The following is a 24,050-nucleotide window of genomic DNA, read 5'->3' on the forward strand; positions in this document are numbered from 1 at the left end:
CCGTCTTAAGCGGAATGCACGTTCTTTTCTTCATTGAAATTAACTAAGCAAGTGGAGTGCTTCTTGTCTTGGAGTCTGCAAGCAGTAACATGGAAATGTTTCCCCCCATGAAGTGTCTGACTTTGAGGCAGCTTCTACTCAGGGAAGAGTAATTACTTCTTGCAAATGGCCGAGTGGGGAAAGTATTTTATTTAAAAATCAAAACCAAAAATCTTATCTATCCATTTTCTAATCATAAATAAGACAACGGATCCCATTGCAAGATAGATCCAGTATAGTAAGCAGTGTTACATCCGAAGTTCTGAAAATGATCAAATCTTGTTCTTCTTCATTGCTTCTGTCCATTACTATCTTGTTGATTTTTTGTTCTTCTTCGGTTATTGGAAAGGCAGTAGTAGTTCCACCATCAAAGACATTTAGTTATCACTTGGATGCCCTGTCGTTCAATAGAGGTTATGATGGAACTGAGTACAATGTCAGGTATCATACTTTACCAATCCAAAACTATCCGTTTTCTCTTTGTTTTTATGAAGCCAATCCAGAGAGTACTGGTGTCAACAAACCTGTTACTGATTCGTACATACTAGCTATAGGTATGGGTCATCTTTTTGCTCATCCTGACGGGATTACACGTTGGGTTTGGGCAGCTAACCTTTATCGCCCTGTTGGCGATAAAGCTAAACTTGTTTTCAGTCGCAGCGGAAATCTTGCCTTAATCGATGCCAATGGTCGAATTGGTTGGCAAACAAAGACGAGCAACAAAGGCGTGGTCGATATTAAACTACTTCCGAATGGTAATTTAGTGCTTCTTGATAGAAATGGTGGATTTGTTTGGCAGAGTTTTCACTATCCTACTAATACTCTATTGGTAGGACAAGGTCTTGGTCCTGGAAGTTCAGCTACTAACAAGATAGTAAACGGTGATTATAGTATGGTTTTACAAGATAGAACACTTGGTTTATTCTTTAATCCCAACCCAAAATCAGCGTCAGCATCATCCAAGCCTTTCAACTATTATAATGTAACACAAATGGCCAAGTTAGGGATCAATATTAGCTTCGACACGTCCAAGTACTACTATGGAGACGGATCATTCGATGTATTGAGCATTGTTTTTAGTACTGATTCCTTTTTTGTATTGGCTTATCCTAAATACAATAGTACATTGTCAATGCTTCGGTTAGGCTCAAACGGTAATCTATATATCTATACTTATAATGAAGTACCAGCTAATGGTTTTAATGCATGGGAGGAAACTTATGCTACCTTTTCTAGAGAAGGACGCACCAGTGAATGTTTACTACCTGCAAAATGTGGATCATTCGGTCTTTGCGAAGATAACCAGTGTGTTGCTTGTCCTACACCAAAAGGACTATTGGGTTGGGATAAGAAATGCAAACTACCAAAACTTCCTTCATGTAGTACAAGTGCAGCCAATGTGGGTTATTACAGAGTAGGAGATGTAGAAGATTATCGGCCACTCGGTTATTCTGACGGAGAAGGACCGATGACGGTGAACGAGTGTATGAAGAAATGTAGCGATGACTGCAAGTGTGTCGGTTTCTTTTATAGAATAAATGGTTCTATGTGCTCACTTGCTTCCCAAATCAATACGCTAGCCAAGCTTGATGCTGTGTTTAACAATTTGATAGATGTTTACGTTAAGTACGCAAAGTAGATCAAAGATTCAAAGTCCTAAGTTATCTAGGATTTTGTTATCTTGTGCATCCATGCATAAATCAACTATCCACTGAATGGGTAAAATGTTAGGTGTAAAACTAATAATAAACTAAGCGATTATCGAGTTTTGGTGTGTCTTGAAAGATTGTTGATGGGTCTCTCTTTGAATGTTTGTATACAATAAAGCAATACAGAATTTCATGATACCCACTCTTCACTAAATGAAATCCAGGATGCATAATTTTATTCTTTTGAAAATTGGAGATATATTGAAGAGAGAAAAAACTATACAAATTAAGTCACAAATTACAAATAACTCAAATGCTCGAAGGAAACAAAAAAGAAAGACTTGAGCCACAGAGTCATCAAGGTTGTTGCCAGAATGACATACTATTCCAGTTGAAAATTACCAAGTGGAAATTATGGAACTATACAGAGAACTAAGTAATACCAAATGAGATTAAAGACTAAAAAATTTACCTTGTGGTGATTGAAAACGATAACTAAGTAACTAACACAAATGGATGTCTCCATCTTTTCTTGAAAAAACATACAGCTATAACCAACAAGTATATTAATTAATTACACAAGATTACCTTGGAGTCTTCAAGTAGTAAAGAGTCTTCAAGTAGTAACATGAAATTGTCTTTCCCCCATGCAGTGTCCGACTTTGCTATAGCTTTTGACTTTGCTATAGCTTCTGTATTTTAGAAGTCATGCGTCGCTGATCTTAGCTGGATCTATTAGATGTCAAGTTTTCTTTTATTATAGTTTTTGCATTAAATTAACATAACTTGTTTTTGAAGTGGAGCCAGAAAGTAAGGGTGACTTTCAAAGTATAATTTCGTTATCTTAAACCATGGCCTTAAATTCAGTGTGCATACGACTTTGTTGCAGCTTCTAGGTGCTTGGATTTGTGCAAGTGGTGGACGGCTAATAATTTTACCTTTTATTTATTAGAGATTCAAAATCCATGGGAAATAACATTTTCTAGGGGGCGCAATACGAACGGCTTTGTGAATGGGGGTGTGGCGGGGCGCACACCAAAATATTGCCCAAATTCTATAGCTTCTGCTTTTCTTAGTTCTGTTTTGGGATCCTCTTGGATTGCCTGCCGGGCTTTTCAGTCATACTCTCCATTTTTGCTCCCTTTCTTGTTTGGGTCTCAGCTGTTTTTAGCTATTGTAAATTGTTTATTTACAATCAATATTGTTTTCTTTTTCGATCAAAAAAAAAATAAATTATATGTCAAACACAAAGCCCAAAAATCTCATCTATCCAAATTTCTAATTATAAAAACACAACAAATCCCATTGCAAGATGCATCCAGTACAGTAGTAGTATTACCACCAAACTCCAAAGATGATCAAGTCTCATTCTTTTTCATTTCTTCAATCTCTTACCATCTTGTTGATTTTTGGTTCTTCATTAGTTTTAGGGAAGGAAGTAGTAGTTTCACCATTAAAGACATTCAGGTACGACTTGGATGCCCGGTCGTTCTATAGAGGTTCTTCTGAAATTGAGTACAGCGTAAGGTATCATCCTTTATCAATCCGAAACGATCCTTTTTATCTTTCTTTTTATGAAGCCAATCATGAGAGTACTGGTAACAACAAACCTGTTACTACTAATTCTTACGTACTTGCTATAGGCATGGGTATGGGTATGGGTCGACGTTTTCATCATCCTGACGGGATTACACGTTGGGTTTGGGCAGCCAACCTTAATCGCCCTGTTGGTGATAAAGCGCAGCGGAAATTTGGCTTTAATCGATGCCAATGGTCGAATTGGTTGGCAAACTAAGACAAGCAACAAAGGCGTGGTTGATATTAAACTACTTCCGAATGGTAACTTGGTGCTTCTTGATAAAAATGGTGGATTTGTTTGGCAGAGTTTCTATTATCCAACTAATACTCTCTTGGTAGGACAAGGTCTTGGTCTTGGGAGTTCAAGTACTAACAAGATAGTAAACGGGGATTACAGTATGGTTTTACAAGGTGAAACACTTGGTTTGTTCTTCAATCCCAACCCAAAATCAGCATCAGCATCGTTAAAACCTTTCAACTATTATAACGTAACACAAATGGGTAAGTTAGTGATCAATATTACCTTCGACACGTCCAAGTTCTTCTTTGGAGAGGGGTCATTCAATGTATTGGGCATTGCTATTAGTGCTGATTCTTCTTTTCTGTTGGCTTATCCTAAATACAATAGTACATTGTCAATGCTTCGATTAGGTCCAGATGGTGATTTGCATATTTATACTTACTACGAATTATCAGCTCATGGATTTATTGCATGGAGGAAACTTATGCCGCCTTTTCTAGAAAAGGAAGACCCAGTGAATGCTTACTACCAGCAAAATGTATGTCATTCGGTCTTTGCAAAGATAACCAATGTTTTGCATGTCCTACACCAAAAGGACTAATGGGTTGGGACGAGAAATGCAAACTACCCAAAGTACCTTCTTGCAATATTAGTGCTGCCAAGTTGGGTTATTTCAAAGTCAAAGATGTGGTTGATTATCGGCCACTCGTTAATTCTGACGGAGAAGGACCGATCACGGTTAACGAGTGTATGAAGAAGTGCACCGATGACTGCAAATGTGTAGGTTTCTTCTTCAGAAATAATGGTTCTAAGTGCTTCCTTGCTGCCCAATTCAACACGTTGGCCAAGCTTGATGCTGTATCTAAAGATTCGATAGATGCCTACATTAAGTACGCGAAGTAATTAAATGTCTTTAGTCATCTATCTCGGCCGATAAGTGTTGCTGAATTCATGTGTTGCTGTTGTTAGCTGAATAATTTATTGGATGTCAAATTTTCTTTTATTTGAGTTTGAGTTAATTAGTGTCTGGGTAAGATGCGTTTTTGATAGGCATAATCATAAAATCTTTTTGTTACGAACACGCTATCTTAAACTTCTTTGGAGATTCTTACCATTTAATTTCGAGAATTTATCCAAGTTGAAGCGAGAACCCTTATTACTGATCAGAAACGAAAATTCTATAATATAGCTATCATAAACTTCCCTGGAGATTCTTACCATTTAATCACGAAAACTTTTCCAAGACGAAATGAGAACCCTTATTACTGATCAAAAATGAACAAATAAACTCGAAAACCCATGTTTTAGAATTAGGATCAGAACAAGAAATCAAAACAATTATGAAGTTTTATTTTTATTTAATCATACGATGATTCTGTATTTCTTTTGGGTGTTTTAAGCCTTTAGTCTAGACATGATAATTCTGATTCGTCATAGTAGCTATGGAATTTTATTCTATTTATTGATTGACAAAGTACAATCTTGTCTGTGATAGGTTTAGATATGACTGGATCGCGGTAGTAGGAGGGAGTGAATTAATTAGGTTCTGAATTTCTGATTATTTTGATTTTGGAGTTGATGTATATTACAGTGAGATCTTGATGATTGTCGTTGGTGGTGATCAAGTTGGTTGATTTATGAAAACTTGATAATTGCAGTTGAGGCGGTGATGGTTGTTGTGACTGTGACACTGTGTTGCATTAATTTAAAGGATGGAAGAAATTAGAAAAACCATTACCTAATCATATGTGTTCGAATCTAAGGTTGGATACGTGCCGACAAAATTTACATATTGTCTTGTACGACAATTTCAAAAATAATACAAAGAAGAATAAGCACCGAGCGTGCACTGTGAAAAAGTGTATGAGGGGGTGGTGGGGCCCACTCATGCCCCACTCCTTTCCCAATAGAGAGGCGACATTTCTGACCATCAAATCCCCTCTCGGTGCTCATTTGGGTGCTGGGTTCGGTGGATGTATCAAGACTCCGATAATTTACAGTGTTAGTTATTTTAGACAGCGTGGCCTTTCAGAAAAGGAGTGTACAAACATTTAACTGGTTGACCGGTGAATTATCAGTCAAGCAAGCCCAACACCATAACAGACAGATTTGAGGCCCAAACATTAAATGGGATTAAAACTTACGTCCCAAACACTAATTAGTTTTTGCATTAAACTAACACAAAATTGGTTAAAAAAGATCAAAATCAACAATTTCTGGGTGAGAAGGACATTTAGATTTTGATACTGTTTAAATGGAAAAAAATATAAAAATATAAACAGTTTCATCATACCCATTTCAAATAATTTTTCTTATTTCTAATTTACATCAGGATGCATCCAGTTTCCTCCTTACAATTTTTTAAGTTTAAGTCAGGATGAATCCAGTTTCATCCTTGCTATTTTTTTAGTGTCTATTTCACCCGTACTAATTTTTACTCGTCCATTTGAACCACGTTTAAAAAATATTTGGACAAATGACCCATTTTTCGTTAAATTAACATAACCTTTTCTGGAAGCCGAGCTAGAAAGTAAAGGTGACTTTCAAAGTATGTTTTCGTTATCTTAAACCATGGCCTTAAATGCATTGTGCATACGATCGACTTTGTTGCAGCTTCTTAGGTGCTTACATTTCTCCAAGTGGTGGACGTGTTATATTTTTAACTTTAATTTATAAGGAATTCAAAATCCATGGGAAAATAACATTTTCTAATTTGGTGGCGCAATACGAATGGCTTTGTGAATGGGGGCGCACACCAAAATATTGCCCAAATTCAAAACCAGAAATCATGTTTATATAAATAAGACAAAAATCCCATTGCTAGATTAATATAGTCCACTATACACTAGTGTTACCTCCAGCATAAGTTCTAAAGATGATCAAATCATATTCATATTCATCTTCATTTCTTCAATTTCTTACCATCTCGATAAGAAATTAAACTACTTCCGAATGGTAACTTAGTGCTTCTTGATAGAAATGGTGGTTTTGTTTGGCAGAGTTTTGATCATCCTACTAATACTCTCTTGATAGGACAAGGTCTTGGTCCTGGAAGTTCAACTACTAACAGGATAGTAAACGGGAAATACAGTATGGTTTTACAAGATAAAACACTTCGTTTGTTCTTCAATCAAAACCCAAAATCATTATCATCGAAACAGCTCACCTATTATAAAGTATCACCCTTGATGGATTTAGGGGTTAACATTACCTTCAACACTATCATTGATCCCGATTACTTTGACGAATTGATAATGTTTACGGGTAGGGGTACTGATTCTTTATTTTATCTCGCTAATCCTAAATTTTAATAGTACATGGTCAATGCTTCGGTTAAGTTCAAATGGTAATCTATATATCTATACTTACCTTGAATTACCAGGTAATGGAAATAATGTATGGGTGGGAACATATGCCGCCTTTTCTAAAAAAGAGCGCCGTGATTGTTTCTTGCCTGAGAAGTGTGGTTCATTCGGTCTTTGCGAAGATCACCAATGTGTTGCTTGTCCTACGCCAAAATGACTAATGGGTTGGGACAACAAATGCGAACTACCAGACGTACCTTCTTATAATGCTAGTACTGTAGTCAATGTGGGTTTACAAAGTCAAAGATGCGGAAGATTATCGACCACTAGGCGATTCTGACGGAGAAGGTATTGGTTAAACTTCAACATAGAAGTCACTAACAAGATGGTTAGGACAAAATTAGGAAATTGATGTAATCCTAAGGAAATTAGAAGTCATCTAGTTCTAAGAAAAAGGAAAGACATGTAATAAGATAATAGGACTAGGAAAAGGAATTCATAGTTCTATATATATATGATCACCAAAGTTGTGGTTGATCATATGAGCAAGATTAGAGCTTGTGTTTAGTTTTGAGAGATTTTCTAAACATCAATAAAGAGAGTTGTCTTTATATAAGCTAAGTTTCATCTTGCAGTTGCCATTAATTGGTATCAGAGCTCGTTTCTGAGCCATGAAAAACGAAACCACCATTGTGGGTGTAAAACAGTTCACGCCACCACCAATACAAGTTCCAATCCTCAACGCCACAAACTACACAGTATGGGCCATGAGAATGAAGGTACTGACGAAAATATACAAAGTTTGGGAAACAATTGATCCTGGTACATTGTACCCGGACAAAAACAGTGTTGCCATTGGATTATTTTTTGAAGCAATACCAGAATGTCTTGTTCTACAAGTTGGTGAACAGGAAACTTCAAAGAAAATATGGGATGCAATAAAGGCACGTAATCTCGGAGCTGATCGAGTTAAAGAAGCCCGTCTGCAAACCTTAATGTCTGAATTTGAAAGAGTGAAGATGAAAGACACTGATACTTTTGATAGCTTTGCAGGAAAGCTATCAGAGATAGCCTCAAAAGCTGTGTCACTTGGACAATCCATTGATGAAGATAAACTGGTAAAGAAGTTTCTCAATAGTTTACCAAGATCCAAGTATATTTATATCATAGCTTCTCTCGGACAAGTCTTAGATTTAAAGAAGACTAGCTATGAAGATATAATTGGAAGATTGAAAGCATATGAAGAGAGAATCCTTGATGAAGAAAACAATGGAGAAACTCAAGGAAAACTCTTGTACACAAACTCTTGCCAACAAAACTCTGCGACAAGAGGAAGAGGTCGTGGAAGAGGTGGTAGAGTAAACAGAGGTCGAAGAAGGGGATGTAGGTTTAACTCACAAGATAGAACAACAAGTCAGAATGATCAAAACCAAGGGAAAGAAAAGAAGGATAGATCAAACATTATTTGTTACAGATGTGATAAACCAGGACACTTCTCCTCTGTATGCCCTGAAAAAATACAAAAGATGGAAGAAGCAAACAAGAATGAAAAAAGGGAAGCAGATACAGCTCTTTTCATGCACGAAGTTGTATTCTTAAACGAAGGGAAACTAATACCAAAGAACTACGAATCAAAGGATGGAGAAGAAGGAATCTGGTATTTAGATAATGGAGCCAGCAATCACATGACTGGTAAGAGACACTACTTTTCTGAACTCAATGAGAAAATCAAAGGACAAGTGAAGTTTGGGGATGGATCTTCTGTAGAAATTGAAGGGAAAGGATCAATTCTATTTCAGAGCAAGACCGGAGAACAAAAACTCGTCACAAACATCTACTTCATCCCAAACTTACAAAGCAACATTCTAAGTTTAGGACAAGCTACAGAAGTTGGATGTGATGTTAGAATGCGAAAAGATTATCTAACAGTTCATGACCCAAGTGGAAGACTTTTAGTCAGAGTCTCACGCTCACAGAATAGACTCTACAAGATAAGTCTCATGATTGGAAGGTCATTGTGTCTGAATATGAGACTGGAAGATCAGACATGGAAGTGGCATGCAAGGTTAGGACACATAAGTTTCAGAACCTTAAAAACTATGTCTCAGAACAAGATGGTTCGAGGGCTACCACAGATAAGCGATGAATCAAGGATCTGTGAATCATGTTTAGTTGGGAAACAAACGCGTAAATGTTTTCCAAAAGCAAACTGGAACTGGAAAGAAACTAATGATGGACCAAGTAGGGATCCAAGAATGTTTCACATGAGATGGGGTCAAGTAATTGATGAAGACGAAGGACCCATAATCATCAATACCAATGGAAATAATGATGTAATCAAGAAGAAGAAGAGAATAATGAAAACACTGATAATAACGAAGAAGAAGAAGAAGAAGAAGAGATCGATGAAATAACTCAACCCATTCCACTGTGAAAATCAAGAAGACATATACAAAAGCCACAGTATCTGGAGGATTATGTTCTTCAAGCTGCAAAAGAATTTGAGATTATGCTACTTTCTGTTAATGATGAACCAAGGAATTTTCAGGAAGCAAAGGTCTCGACTAAATGGACACAAGCATGTAGAGAAGAAATTATTTCAAACAACAGAAACAAGACTTGGTTTCTAGTTGATAAGCCAGGTGGGGTAAAAGTGATTGGTCTTAAGTGGATCTTCAAAATAAAACGGAATGCTGATGGTACTGTCAATAAATACAAAACAAGGCTTGTAACTAAAGGATATGTAGAAGAATCGGGCATAGACTTTGATGAAGTTTTCACACCAGTTGCTAGACTAGAGACAATTCGTCTCTTAATAGCAGAAGCTGCATCAAACTCTTGGGAAATACATCATTTAGACGTAAAGACGGCATTCTTGCATGGCGAACTAAGTGAAGATGTGTATGTTGAACAACCAGAAGGTTTCTAAGTAAAGGGACAAGAACATAGAGTTTACAAGTTATCAAAAGCTCTATATGGTCTAAAACAAGCTCCTCGAGCCTGGAATACAAAGTTAGATCAAATATTAAGAGAAATCATATTTGTTAAGTGCTCTAAAGAAACATCAGTATACAGATAAGAAGAAAAGGGAACGCTTCTTGTGATTGCAGTCTATGTAGATGATCTATTTTTGACTGGCAACTCCCTTAAGGTGAGCAATGAGTTCAAGAGAGAAATGTCATCAAAGTTTGAGATGTCAGACCTCGGAAAACTCACTTATTACCTTGGCATAGAAGTCCATCAAGGAGTAGATGGGATTCAGATTAAACAAGAAGCTTATGCAAGGAGAATTCTGAAAGAAGCAGGATTTTAAACTTGTAATCCAACTAAGATACCAATGGAGTTTGGACTTAAAGTTTCAAAGGCACAAGAATACGCACAGATTGATTCAACGAGTTATAGAAGAAATGTTGGATGCCTAAGATACTTATTACACACAAGACCAGATTTGGCTTTCTTTGTGGGAGTAGCAAGCCGTTATATGCAGAGTCCACTCAAGTCTCATGGTGATGTAATAAAGCAGATATTGAGATATCTAAGAGGAAGAATCAGCTGTGGATTAAAGTATGGTCGAGGAGGATCAAAAGGAATTGTTGTGTATAGTGACAGCAGTCATAATATTGACCAAGATGATGGAAAAGGTACAACTGGTCATATATTTTATCTAGGTGAAGCACCTATTACATGGTGTTCATAGAAGCAAGACACTGTAACCCTCTCATCCTGTGAAGCGGAGTTTATGGCCGCAACAGAAGCAGCTAAATAATCAATGTGGCTTCAAGAACTGTTGGGTGAAATCAAAGGAAGAGAACCTGAAAAAGTTCTCATCAAGATTGATAATAAGTCTGCAATTGCACTCACTAAAAATCCAGTGTTTCATGGGAAGACGAAACACATTCACAAAAGGTATCATTTCATACGAGAATGCATCGAGAAGGAGGTCATTAACGTAGAACACATACCTGGAACTGAGCAGAAGGAAGATATATTAACAAAGGCATTAGCTCGGATCAAGTTTGAAGAAATGAGACAACTGATTGGAGTTCAAGAGATGTCACGTGTAAGGTTGAAGCTTAACGGAGAGAATGTTGGTTAAACTTCAACATAGAAGTCACTAGGAAGCTGGTTAGCACAAGATTAGGAAATTGATGTAATCCTAAGGGAATTAGAAGTCATCTACTTCTAAGAAAAAGGAAAGACATGTAATAAGGTAATAGGACTAGGAAAAGGAATTCATAGTTCTATATATATATGATCACCAAAGTTGTGGTTGATCATATGAGCAAGATTAGAGCTTGTGTTTAGTTTTGAGAGATTTTATAAACATCAATAAAGAGAGTTGTCTTTATATAAAATAAGTTTCATCTTGCAGTTGCCATTAGAAGGACCAATGATGGTGAAAAAATGTATGAAGAAATGCAGCGATGGTAGTAAATGTGTCGGTTTCTTTTACAGAAATAATGGTTCTATGTGCACCCTTGCTGCCCAATTAAATACGCTAACCAAGCTTCATCATGTATTTAGTGGTTTGATAGATGCTTACATTAAGTACGCTAAGTAGAAGGCTTTATTTATCTAAGATCTCAAGTGATTATCACTTGATATATGCATTAATTAAATAAGTGAATTGCAGTTTCATTTCAATATATTATGCAATTTACTATGGATCGCATATTCATTTTGAAGGAATTTTCATTATCACCCAAATGTTCAGCCAATTTTCTCCGATCTGTGGAAATTTTCTCTGAATTTGAAACATTGAAAAGGTTGGTCCTTTAGCCAAGACTGTTTGTAATGGGTTGTTTGAATTGTTAAATTTGGTCATTCGATAAAGAAATTGTTTGTATATATGATAAAATTGCTCATATTGAATCAAAATACTGTCTGGGACACCATTCAGTTTTCATCCAAGCCTATCTTTTAGCCAACCGACATAGCTAACCAGTCGGAACAGTATTTCGTAAAGTCAATCGCTAGTCAATGGTCAAAGTCAATTGTAGGTCAATAGTCAGGATCAACATCAAGCAGTCAAGACCCAGTTTGCCGACAATGTCTCTCGTTCATGCCCCACTGACCATGTATTTCGTCCAAGTCCGTCGGCCATGCCCTGGGCCTTGTCTCCCGGCTAAGTCCACTGGTAATGTTCCCCGTCCTTGTCCCCTGGCGAAGTCTGCATCCAGTCTGCCAGAAAGTTCTGCTAGTCAAAGATCGACAGTCGCAGTTAACATCAAAAAGTCAACCCTGGCAGTCAAAGTCAAGGTCGTTGGTCAAACCCACTAATACATGACATTTTGGCCCATATCCACTGATCAAGTGCCAGAATCCGACACGTAGATTTAAGAAGTTTTTGGATGGATGGTTGACCAAGTCGCTGCAGAGAAAGTTCTAGAACATTCTAGATGTCTTCCTGGCCAAGTTACTTGCAGAGGAAGTCTATATCGAAAATAGGTTTAGCCTATGTATTTAATAGTATAAATAGAGGGGAATCTCAACCATAAAGGGAAAGGACGATAGATGAAAATACACCAGCAAACTCTAAAAGGGATCAGAAAACCATTGCACCATACCTCAATAAAATACCTCTCCATACGAGGATTCGTTCGTGGATGTAGGCATAACTTGTCGAACCACGTAAAACTCGTGTCTCTCATATTTATGCTTGTTTTGTGTAAAAACCCTAATTTTCATCATCATCATTATTGAACCCATTGTGTTCTGTGCTTGGAAATATTTATGGGTACAAACATAAACATTTCTGCATTCAGAAGATTATGATTTAACTTCAGTGAGTGACTTATTTACATACTTGCAATATGTATGGTTGATCTTAAACTACTAACGCGTTCGGTTTGCAAAGATAATCTGAATCACCCTGTTAGAAAGTAGTTTAAGATCAACCATACCTATTGCAAGTATGTAACATGTTATCTTTGCAAAACTACTAAGCGCGCTCATAACATGAGAGAAACATGTTGTTTAGTAACGGAAGCAGAGAAATATAAAGGGAGGAAGAAGGACAAAAAAAAAAGAAGAATGTTGTTTGGTATCCCTAGGATTGGACAGATAAAAACATTCAGTTTGGATAATTTTTGGCTAAAATCGTCTTACTCTTAATTAGTGATAAACATATCTAAACTAAGGATTAATTTGATGGTCTTCCTATTTAGCATCTATATTGGAAGTCCACATTAGCGAGGATACCCATTTAAATATTATATATGGTCATTCCAATCCAGCATATAAATGCGTTAACCATTTCGGGAAAAGTGGAATTTGGTCACGCTAAATGGAACAGCTAGCGCTACCATCTCATCAGTCAGATCAAAAAATAAAACAATCTCGCTGAACCATTGTGCGAAAAGTAGAATTTTGGTTGGGATAAATGAAACAACGGAAATACCTGGACACCATTTTTTTTCTTATCTACAAACTAACACCGTAGGACTTAGCCTAAGCCCAAAGGATACAAAACCACAAAACTAGTTTCAGAATCCTTTAAGAGACAAGAATAAATAAATAATGAGCGATATAGTAGCAAAATTAATGGTATAACTATCTTCCTATGAAACCTAATTTACTTTCCCTGCACGTTCTTCGAATTTTATTTTTTAAGTTTTCATGAATCGTGCTTTCGATCTGTTCCCATTCCTGACTACTAAGCATGAGAGTGTATTTTCGCGTGTCAATTGTTTTATAAATGTTTTCATTGTTCCATATCTATCATGAATATCCTGTGGTAGAGTCTTCATAATAGAATAATTAATCGCTGCAAATAAATATCCTCAATAATTGATACTAACAAATTTGAGACTTTGGTTCTTATTTTATGGTTCAATTCTCATAATCTTAAGGAAGAATTTTAGTGCTTTTTTGCTAAGATGTTTTCGTCAAATTTTAATTTTCTATGTTTTCATCTATTGTTTCCAAGAGGATTTATATTTGACATATAGATATTTTTACCCAATGTAAAAGAGGTCGTAACTTTTCTTTAAAATTAGTGTTTGGGTGGTGAAATATACGGTTGTAGGCTGACTACCAGTGATCATCGAGTGAATGTTCATTGACCTTTTGAAATTGGTCACCCTAACGCCTCCTGACTTTTTTGAAAAAATTAAGGCCATGTTTGGGAACTTTGACAACATAAAACTTAGCTAGGGAAGAATTTTCTCTAACTCGACTAGAGTTATCATAAGATGTATTAGTAAAGATGTTGTTTGTCCTTGTATTGTATCCATCACAGGTTCATTATATATTATGTTTGTCTCACCATACTCTAACCCCATAATTTTACAAAATAGTCCTATATTAAGGAAAAATTTATATGGAGGAAAATATGAAAATATAAAAATTAATCAAAAATTAATAAAAAAAAATGAAAAATTAAAATAACTACCTATATAACCGTCTAACCTAGGTAAGGATATTGGTATCCTAGCTATTTTGGAGAATACCATAACCTTACTTTTTTGGGTTCCTAAAATCAAGGAAGATTTAATAGTTCCTGTTCAAGATTAGGATTGCAGTGAGACAAACATATTTTTATTGTATTTTCTTGATAACTCAGGATAGGAATTTCCAAGGAGCCAAACACGACCTAAATATCAACAGATCAACCGTTTTATAAATCGCAAAATGAGTCATATGCCCAAAACTCATAAAGTTTGGCAGCATTGGACTGCTAAACTATGTGTCTGGGTGAAAAACACATACAAATAAAGAGACCCGAATACACTTAAAGTTTATATCCTTTTTTAACTTTGATCATATCGTCGTCCTCTTAACTATTCTTTTCCACCACCATTATCAACAATATTCTCTCCACCACCACCATCTTCTTTTCTTCTTCTTCTGCTTACAGAAAAACAACCACCACAATCACCAACTTTTTCTTCTTCTTCTACACCATCAACGTCAGCGTCAAGACCATCCCACTATTTCGAGAAAAAGTAATTCGTCGACACCATCATCTGAATCAACTCCAATAGTATTTCGAGATGCCCTAATTTTTCGAAAATTCCCAATTTAATTATTCCGTAAAGATCAAATAGGTTGTTTATTTCATCAAAGATGAGCACCGAAGGACCTAAAAGTTGTAGGCTCCTAACCCTAATTTTTAATTTTTGATTTCTGAATTAGGAAATTGAATTATCAATCAGGTATCTATTTTGAAATTAGGATTTTGAATTGGGTATATATTTTGAAATTAAAATTTGGGTGTATCAATCGGTTGATTTTTACTTTCTTTTTGAATTGAAATTTGAACAAATACACGTTTCTACTCATAATGCATGATTAAATTGAACTTGGTTATGTAACATACTGTATTAAGTGATTTGAGATACACTTGTGTGCATCTTGAGTAAATTAGGTCATGTTTGGTTTTCATGTTGCAGTAAACTCAGATGCACCTTGGGGCATTTTTTGGGTTTTCTCCACTATGTTTGGTTTTCATGTTGCAGTGAAAGCGGCGAAGACAAAACCAAAAATATTAACAGTGATGAGGAGTATGAAAACTTGGTAAATAGTATGTTAGAAGAGGATGTTTTGCTGAATGGTAGGGTAAACGATGAAAATGTGCAAGAAAAACTAAGTGACCAAGAATTAAGTGCAGGTGAAGATGACAATATGCAAGATGACTTGGATGAGGTTCAAAATAGAGATTTTGGACCGATAAATATTCATGATCCAGGGAACTGGAAAGAGATTAACCAGAACTTGAGAGACAAATATGGGTGGCTGCTATTCAAATGCGTCTATTTCATATAGAATTCTATTGACAATCCCTGTTACAGTTGCATCTGCAGAAAGAAGTTTTTCGAAGTTAAAGTTGATCAAATCCTACCTTCGATCAACGATGTCTCAAGAAAGATTAAACGGACTAGCGATGTTATCCATTGAAGCAGATATGCTAAGTAGTATTGACTATGATAGTATTATAAATGAGTTCACATCCGTAAATGCGAAAAGGTCGATCTTTACGTCCATTACTAGTATTGTATCTTCTTGAACAAAATGATAAATGTTTGGTAATATTATACTCATATCATCATGTGTTATCAGGTACGTCTTTTGTGCTATCAGGTAAATATTTTTGTGTAATGCATCGGTTATTCGGTAGTCCAAAAAAGGCCCAATTTTTATTTGTCGCCTAAGGTACCCAAATACTGTAAGACGGCCCTGAATACACCTGGGTGCATCTTGAGTATTTTTAGCTATGTTTGGTTTTCATGTTGCAATGAACTCAAATGCAGGGTGCATCTTGAGTAACTTGTGGAATATGGGGTTTCAAGCACCCACAGCCGTGACACTCATTAACAGTTAATATAGCCTGACTGATCCAAGACGGTCAACGATTTAATTATAACACGGACCACATCATCGTTGGACTATGCTGGTCGGATAATGAAATCTTTTACTAATATTTTATTTATAATTCGTGGACCGATTCTATGACGGATGGACGCAGTAATTTCCGTGGTTCTATGACCGTCTCTCTATTATTACTTACCGGAATTTTGGCTATGATTAGTTTTCATGTTGCAGTGAACTCAGATGCACCGGGGTGCATCTTGATTCGATTTTTTTAATAGAATTTCATTGTGCAGTAAACTCATATGCACCTGGGTGCATTTTGATTAGATTTGTTTATAATATGGGTTTTCTTTGCTATTCTAAGATGTGTTAGACACTACTTTAGCTTCACACACTAGTGGAGTTTTGAGTTATCTTGTGAATTATCTGCTCATAAATTTCTAATGACTTGTATCTTTTGTAAGTGTATATTCTGCTGAATTTCATTTTGTTGGAATTCATGTTGTATTACGCTATTTAATCATGTGCCTCCATCAGTTACGCATTTTGTTGGAATTCTTTTTGCAGGCCCTCAAATTGAAACATGGTGATGCAGCTGTGCTATCCGGCAGGAGTTTGTTTTTGAAGATGCTATTACTTCACTTCTTTTATTGACAAGTGTCATGAGGACCACTTTCAATGATTAGTTCTCCAAATTTTCTTAATTTTTTCTAAAAACAAAACAAGCCTATTAATTAAGAATTGAGGGAGTATGTAAATAAAATTAACAATAAATTACAGGGAATGGTGATAAATTACTGATAGTAATTGAATGGAAAATTTTATAAGCCAAATTATTGTGTGTATCTCAAACATTTCAATCCAAAATATATGCGACCTTTGGTGAAAATGAACCTTGGGTTGGGTGGGTGAAAATGACGCTTTAGCTAATTCTATTGTTCGGTGCTAATAAAGAATCTAATGCTCTCTTTCTTCTTATCCGCATTTCAGAAAAAGAATCAATCACATAACCATTTATTGGTGTGTGAAATAATTTCTTAGGTGAAGCATCATGGGGGTTTATCTTAACTTTCAGCAACTTCCGCGGCACTTAAATTTTAGTCAACATAACTGCGGTGGCGGTGGACAGGACTGCAGAGTAGAAATAAATAGAGCTGTAAGTTTAATTTGTATGTATGTATTTTAGATATATTGGTGATCTTGGCAGAGTAGAAAATTGGTTACCGAGTGTTGGAAAACGATTAATAAAAATATAATTTTTTAAAGTTTTAATAAAAAATTATAATTTATTGTTTTATTTTGTGAATTAAACTTTTTAGTCCCACATCGTGGAGTTTCCAATTTTTAGTAGTTTTAAGAAACTATATAAACTTTTTAGTCCCACATCGGGGAGTTTTTCTTCTTAAGTTGTATTTGTCAATTACATAAAGAAATTCACTACTTTTGTAAAATCTATGAGAAAGGGGTTGCTCTATATTTAGAGGAACCCCTAAGGAAACAAAATATTTTATATTGTTTTCTCAAGCGTTCGAGATATTCCTTTATGGTTTTTTCGGAGTTGCCAAGCTCAAGTTGAGCATCTAACACATATGCTAGTAGTAGGTGTATTAGGGTGTTTTATCCTGGAGATATCCGTCATGTGAGGGCTATAGCATCACTCTTGAGTGTAGCCGGACGCTAATGTCTTAAGGGCAACGTGTTGAACACGTGACTCACTCTGTTTTTTCCAAAGTTTTGCCTTGTTGCTATTGCGGAGATATGGGGAGCTCATTCGTATCAATAACTTTTGCTTATTTGATTTTTTCTTATTTTTGATTATTGCACCCAACAATCTTAAGACATTATTATGTGTAATAATAAAAAAATGGTTGGTTGGTTTGTGAATCATGGATGTTAATTGTGGAGTGAAAAACAAAAACGAATTTTTTGGTCAGCTATAGAGTTTCAAGATTATCTCTTAACCTAGAAGGAAGTTCGATGAACCCTTTTGACACAACGTAGTAGACATCCTGATAGTTACCCACGTAAAATTTCAGAATTTTTGGAGTTGTAAAAGTATGTTTTTGATATTTTACAAAACATACAAATGTTCCTGAAAAATTCCGACGGGCAAACTTTTGTTGTTAACTAAAGTAGTTTTTATGGGGTAACCATGAGGTTTTTGATATGGTGGTTCAAACGAAGTTTATAAATCTAGATATTATCCCCAAAACTCATATTTTATCTGAACTAAGGTTTGTGAGATATGGTGTATTAGGTGATTGGGAAATTATCGTGTCCGTGGTCAGAGTATAAACGAAGTTTGTGACATGAAATTGAAAAGGAACATGGCTACCAGGCGCATGTGGATGAACACAAGTCTTCCAAAGCTGACAAAGGCGAGAAAATCAAACACAACTCTAAGCATAGTCTTCATAATAAAGGTATGTTTCGTAAAACTGAATCCGGCATTACTTTAATTAAGGGTGATTGTTATGTTTGTAAAATTCCTGGCCATACGGCAGTAAAGTGTAGACAACATAAAACCTTAATAAGTAGAAATTTAATGCTAATTTAGTTCAAACAAAATGAACCATGATGTCGGAAGTTATTTTAATAACCAATGTGAGAGACTGGTGGGTGGACTCTGGAGCCACTAAGTATGTTTGTTGAAACAGAGACATGTTCACCTCTGATCAGAGGATAAGGGATGTCGAGAAACTCTATATGAGTAACTCATCTGCGACAGAGGTTGCATTAAAGGGAAAGGTCGAGCACAAGTTCATATCTGTAATATTCTCACACTGAATGAAGTTTTCATGTTCCGAGCATATGAAATAATATTGTATCTTTTTCTCTTGAAGATGGTAAAAGATTGAAGATCTTAATTAAATGTGGAAAACTTGTTAAGGGTATTGATTTTTTAGGCAACAGTTATAGGACTTAGGGTCTATATAAGTTTGAAGGAAAATCTGATGAAGTGCACATAGTTGATTCTTGTGCTTTCTTTTGTGTGTCTTTGAATGTTTTGCATGGTAGACTTAGAACCGTAAAATTATAAGTCAATGTATAAACTGCCTAGCATAGGCTTCGTACCCAAATTTAGTTTGGATCTTGAACACAAAAGTGAAATGAATATGCTATAAAATCTTTTAGCACAAATGTTCATAGTAATTCTAATCCCTTAGAATTAATTCATTTAGGCCTAGATGACATGATTTCAACCTAAAATCACTGTGGTAAAATATGGTTTATGAATTTCGCAGATGATTGTACGAGGTACTGTCTTGTATAATTGCTTAGGGATAAAGATGACGCCTTAAAATCCTCAAGATGTATAAACTTGAAGTTGATAACCAATTAGAATCCTTGAACATATTAATTGTATCCTTAAGGAGATCATAATTACCATGTTGATTAGTTCAGGATTACCTGCGGTCTTGTGGGAGGAGGAAGTCCTCTTAACTAGTATATCCTGAATATAGTACCCTTAAGGATGAGATGAAACTCCATATGATTTACGGAAAGGTAGATGACCTTCTTATGAATATGTCAAAGTGTGGGGGTGTTTGACTAAGATTGTCATTCCTCTTCCTAGAAGAACTAGATAGAAACCAAAAATGGTGATTGTGTCTTCATATAAGGTATGTTGAGTATACTTTTACATATAGATTTTTGGTTGTGTGTTCTGATTTTTCATACTTTTGGTGTGATTTTTCTGACTTTGTTGTGAATACTATTACATAATCTAGGGATGCTGAGTTCTTTGAACATGTTTATTCTTAAACGTGTACCTCATTAGAGATGTGTTGTTGATCCCCTAGATTTATTTTCAAATAGTCAGAACTTATCCTAAAGGAAGATGAAGTTACGATTGAGCCTAAGGGAAGTAAAAAAAAAATTAGACTTGAGAATTCTTATGAAGCCGACTTCATAACATGCCTAGCTTAGTCTAAGCTCCGTACTTGTAAAGAATCCTTGATATCTACTGAAACCCCATTCTGGTAAGAAGCTTCATTTAGTGAAATGGAGTCAGTCCTTCGGAACCTGACTTGGGAGGTTTATAGTTTACCTCTAGAGAGTAAGACCATGAGATGTAAATGAGTCTTTAAGAGTAAACATTAGGTATATGGAACTGTAGAAAAATATTAGGCTAAGTTGGTAGCTAAAGGCTATAAACTAAAAGAAGGTGTATATTTCCTTGATTCTTATTCACATATGACGAGATTTACTTACGTTGAGATGCTAATTATTATTGCTGTCATAAACAAATTAGAGATACATTAGATGGATGTTAAGACAGCTTTTCTAAAATCGTGAATCAGATAAAGAAATTTACGTAGACCAACCTGAGGACTTTGTAGTGAAAGGTTATGATGACAATTTTTGTAAGTTGAACAAAATTTTGTATGGTTTATAAAATAAGCACGTAAACAGTGACATGGAAAATTTGATCATGTGATAATGTGTAGTGGATTTAAGTTAATGAATCTGACTAGTATATTTACAAGTAACTTGTTAAGGATGCCTGTGTGATTGTATGCTTGTATGTTGATGATATGCTTATACTTGATACAAACATAGATGTGATTAATTCCATTAAAAACATGCGTTGATTGAGAACGTTGACTTGAAATACTTAGGCCCTATTGATGTAATCTTAGGGATGAGGATTAGAAAATAATCTAACATATGTAGTCTTAGTCATTCTCATTATTTTGAATTTGTGCTTAAGAGATACAATCAGTGTGATTGTAAGCCTTCTTGTAATCCGTACGATTATTCTTGTAGACTCAAGAAAAAAGGGTAATGGAGTATCTTAACTTGAATACTCAAGAGTTATAGGATGTCTGATGAATTTAATGAACTGTAAGAGTCCAGACATTGCCTATATTGTGAGTAAGTAGATATAATTATAGTCCAGAGCAATAGCATTCAGATGCACTGAGTAGAGTATTATGGTACCTAAAATACTCTATTACCTTTTATTTGATTTATCAAAGGTATCTTGCTGTCCTTGAGGGACTTTGTGATGTAAACTGGATAGTTGACTCAGAGGAGTCTAAGTCTACGAGTGGATATGTTTCACTCTAGCATCAGGGGTTTATTGGAAGATTTACAAACAAACATATATTGCTCAATTCATTATGGAATCTGAGAGTATTGAGTTAGATAAAGCACGAGGGGGGCCGAGTGCCTAAGATGTTTTTTAGAAGACATTCCTCTCTGGCATAGGCCTGTGCCAGCTATATCTATACATTGTGTTAGCCAAGATAATAGCTAAAGCTGAAAATAACTAATCTCAATCGGCGTTATTTCCATTGATTGGATAAAGTCCAAGGAGAATATCGCGCAATTTGACGAAAGGTTTATCCCAAGAGATAGTTAGAAATGCATCGAGGGGGAAGGGGCTTAAGCTCATAAATTAAACTTGCCATGAAGGATACTCAACCTTGCTGACTGGAGATCCCAAGATCAAGGTTTCGAATGAGACAACTAATTTGTGGTGGGTAAAGGTAAACACTATCAGAGAATTTTATTCTCTGTCCCTTCCCTATGGTGTAGACGTGATAGTGTGACTGCATGTGAAGGATGACTTTTAAGAAGTCTTAATGAGTTCTATAGTTTCAATTTAAGATTGAAGTGGGGTGTAGCAGTAACACTCTTTATGGAAACTCACCTATCTGAATGAGGAAGTGGGCCGCTTCCTATGAGAATATGAGCTTTGATTCTCTAGAGCATTCTGAGAAACAGGATATGTCCAGGGCCAAATTGGACAAAACGGCACGAGCTTGGCAGCAATCTTGGAGATATCACCCGTGGTTGTTATCACGAATTACATCAAATGCTAGCAGTTCAAGACATAGTTCACTGTCTCTAGCAAGTAATTCCGGTAATATCTCACTAAGCAAAGGTTCAAGACCTCATGGACACCTCTGCCTAAAATGGTATTTCCTGCGTTTTTTATGTGATTTTCGTTTTGATGGTATTGGTATTACTCGAACTTAGGACCTAAAGGTCACTAAGGGTTCATTAGTTCATGCTTTTTCACTTTGGTGAAAGATACCTATAGTCTCACCATGTGAGAACTAAAGATGAAAGCTCTCAATACTATTATGATTTATGCAATCCATAGTATGACCCTGGGGTCAACACACTTTCGTGTGAGGGAGAGGACGTAGAAATGACTAGTATGATTTCAACACTTGCACGATCAGTCTGTTTGGATCGTGAGGTTGGGATGTTGATTTACCAAGATCTATCTGTGTTTTCATGTTTTATTGAGTTTTCATTCATGTGGGGGATTGTTGGAAAACGATTAATAAAAATATAATTTTTTAAAGTTTTAATAAAAAATTATAATTTATTGTTTTATTTTGTGAATGAAACTTTTTAGTCCCACATCGTGGAGTTTCCAATTTTTAGTAGTTTTAAGAAACTATATAAACCTTTTAGTCCCACATCGAGGAGTTTTTCTTCTTAAGTTGTATTTGTCAATTATATAAAGAAATTCACTACTTTTGTAAAATCTATGAGAAAGGGTTTGCTTTATATTTAGAGGGACCCCCAAGAAAAAAATTATTTTATATTGTTTCTCAAGCGTTCGAGATTTTCCTTTATAGTTTTTTCGGAGTTGCCAAGCTCAAGTTGAGCATCTACTACATATGCTAGTAGTAGGTGTATTAGGGTGTTTTATCCTGAAGATATCCGTCCTGTGAGGGCTATAGCATCACTCTTGAGTGTAGCCCGACGCTAATGTCTTAAGGGCAACGTGTTGAACACGTGACTCACTCTGTTTTTTCCAAAATTTTGCCTTGTTGCTGTTGCGGAGATATGAGGAGCTCATTCGTTTCATCAAATCGATCACTTCCATTATAAAGGAGCTAAGTATCAATAACTTTTGCTTATTTGATTTTTCCTTATTTTTGATTATTGCACCCAACATTGAGTTCTCCAGTACTTATGTAAATGGCTAAACAGTGGTACACTGTGCCTCTCTTTCGACGCAGGGGAGGGGATAAAGATGCTCTGCTAACAACAGCAGGTAATCTTTATAATCTCATTCATCTGCATGTTGTTGTATTAAATTTCAATTTTACACAAAAACTTGTACGACGTTTCTAATTTATTCCACTGCTTTTGAAGAACACAATGATACAGCAGAACCTACTCGCTTGCTTGCTAGGGACCAGATCCACACCGGACAAGATACAAAAACCGATAGAAATGTCAGGGTACCACAAATGCACCCGGTAAGGCGCGAACCAAGTGTTGGTGATTGGCTTGAATTTCAAGGTCATAGATTTATGCAGCAGGATTTGCCAACTCAAGTTATCATCGTATTACTTGTTTTTGTTCTGTTGAAGATTGTATTTACCATATAGAACCAAACTGTGCATCAGTGCATGTGTTAAGATTATTATTTAGTCTCTCTTTTCATCTCTTGCTAAATGCAGTTTCATGAAGATTCCAAAACCATTTGTTTTTGTAAAGTGACGAAGTATAATTGATGGCATCAATAAAATTAAATAAAAGACCAGTCAATAGTATTTCTTTCTGATGATGACCACTGACATCACGGTGCCAGGGTGATACTAGAAATAGGTAAATTAGATTCAGGCCAAAAAATAATAATTTCAGAGGACAGTACAATAAATGCTATCCCAATGCCCATGATTGGACGACCAAAGGGAGCCCTTCTATGCGTTCACTGTGGGGCTAAAAATGCAATTCCATGCAACGTTTTTTTATAATTTTTCATCGGAAAAATTGAATTCTTTGGTCTTTTTTCAACGAAATTGGATCACCAACCGGGGAGTCATCAACCCTGGCTATAGTCAGGCGTAATCAAAATGATTGGAAGTCGAGCCGATTGACAGTAATTGCAGCGTGAAAACGGCAAAAAAAACGTCACCTATACATTTAATTTTGATCCTGACCGTTGAT

General features: G+C 35.8%; 2 protein-coding genes across 2 annotated transcripts; both read left to right on the forward strand.

Moving 5' to 3' along the window:
• The first annotated feature begins 307 nt into the window (after window positions 1-307).
• On the forward strand, window positions 308-1,678 carry LOC113329716 (epidermis-specific secreted glycoprotein EP1-like). The gene has a single exon (XM_026576557.1). It carries the CDS (start codon window positions 308-310, stop codon window positions 1,676-1,678), a length of 1,371 nt encoding a protein of 456 aa, XP_026432342.1.
• Window positions 1,679-3,274: 1,596 nt separating this feature from the next.
• LOC113329717 (epidermis-specific secreted glycoprotein EP1-like) lies at window positions 3,275-4,108 on the forward strand. Its single transcript, XM_026576558.1, has 2 exons — window positions 3,275-3,286; window positions 3,398-4,108. The coding sequence occupies exons 1-2, from the start codon at window positions 3,275-3,277 to the stop codon at window positions 4,106-4,108; spliced, it is 723 nt and encodes a 240-aa protein (XP_026432343.1).
• Window positions 4,109-24,050: the final 19,942 nt, after the last annotated feature.

This window comes from Papaver somniferum, unplaced genomic scaffold (assembly GCF_003573695.1).
Source record: "Papaver somniferum cultivar HN1 unplaced genomic scaffold, ASM357369v1 unplaced-scaffold_117, whole genome shotgun sequence".
NCBI classification, from domain to species: Eukaryota; Viridiplantae; Streptophyta; class Magnoliopsida; order Ranunculales; family Papaveraceae; genus Papaver; species Papaver somniferum.

What these genes read in the sequence shown, in the direction of transcription:
- LOC113329716 (XM_026576557.1), top strand. Translation starts at nt 308, where the DNA reads ATGATCAAATCTTGTTCTTCTTCATTGCTTCTGTCCATTACTATCTTG.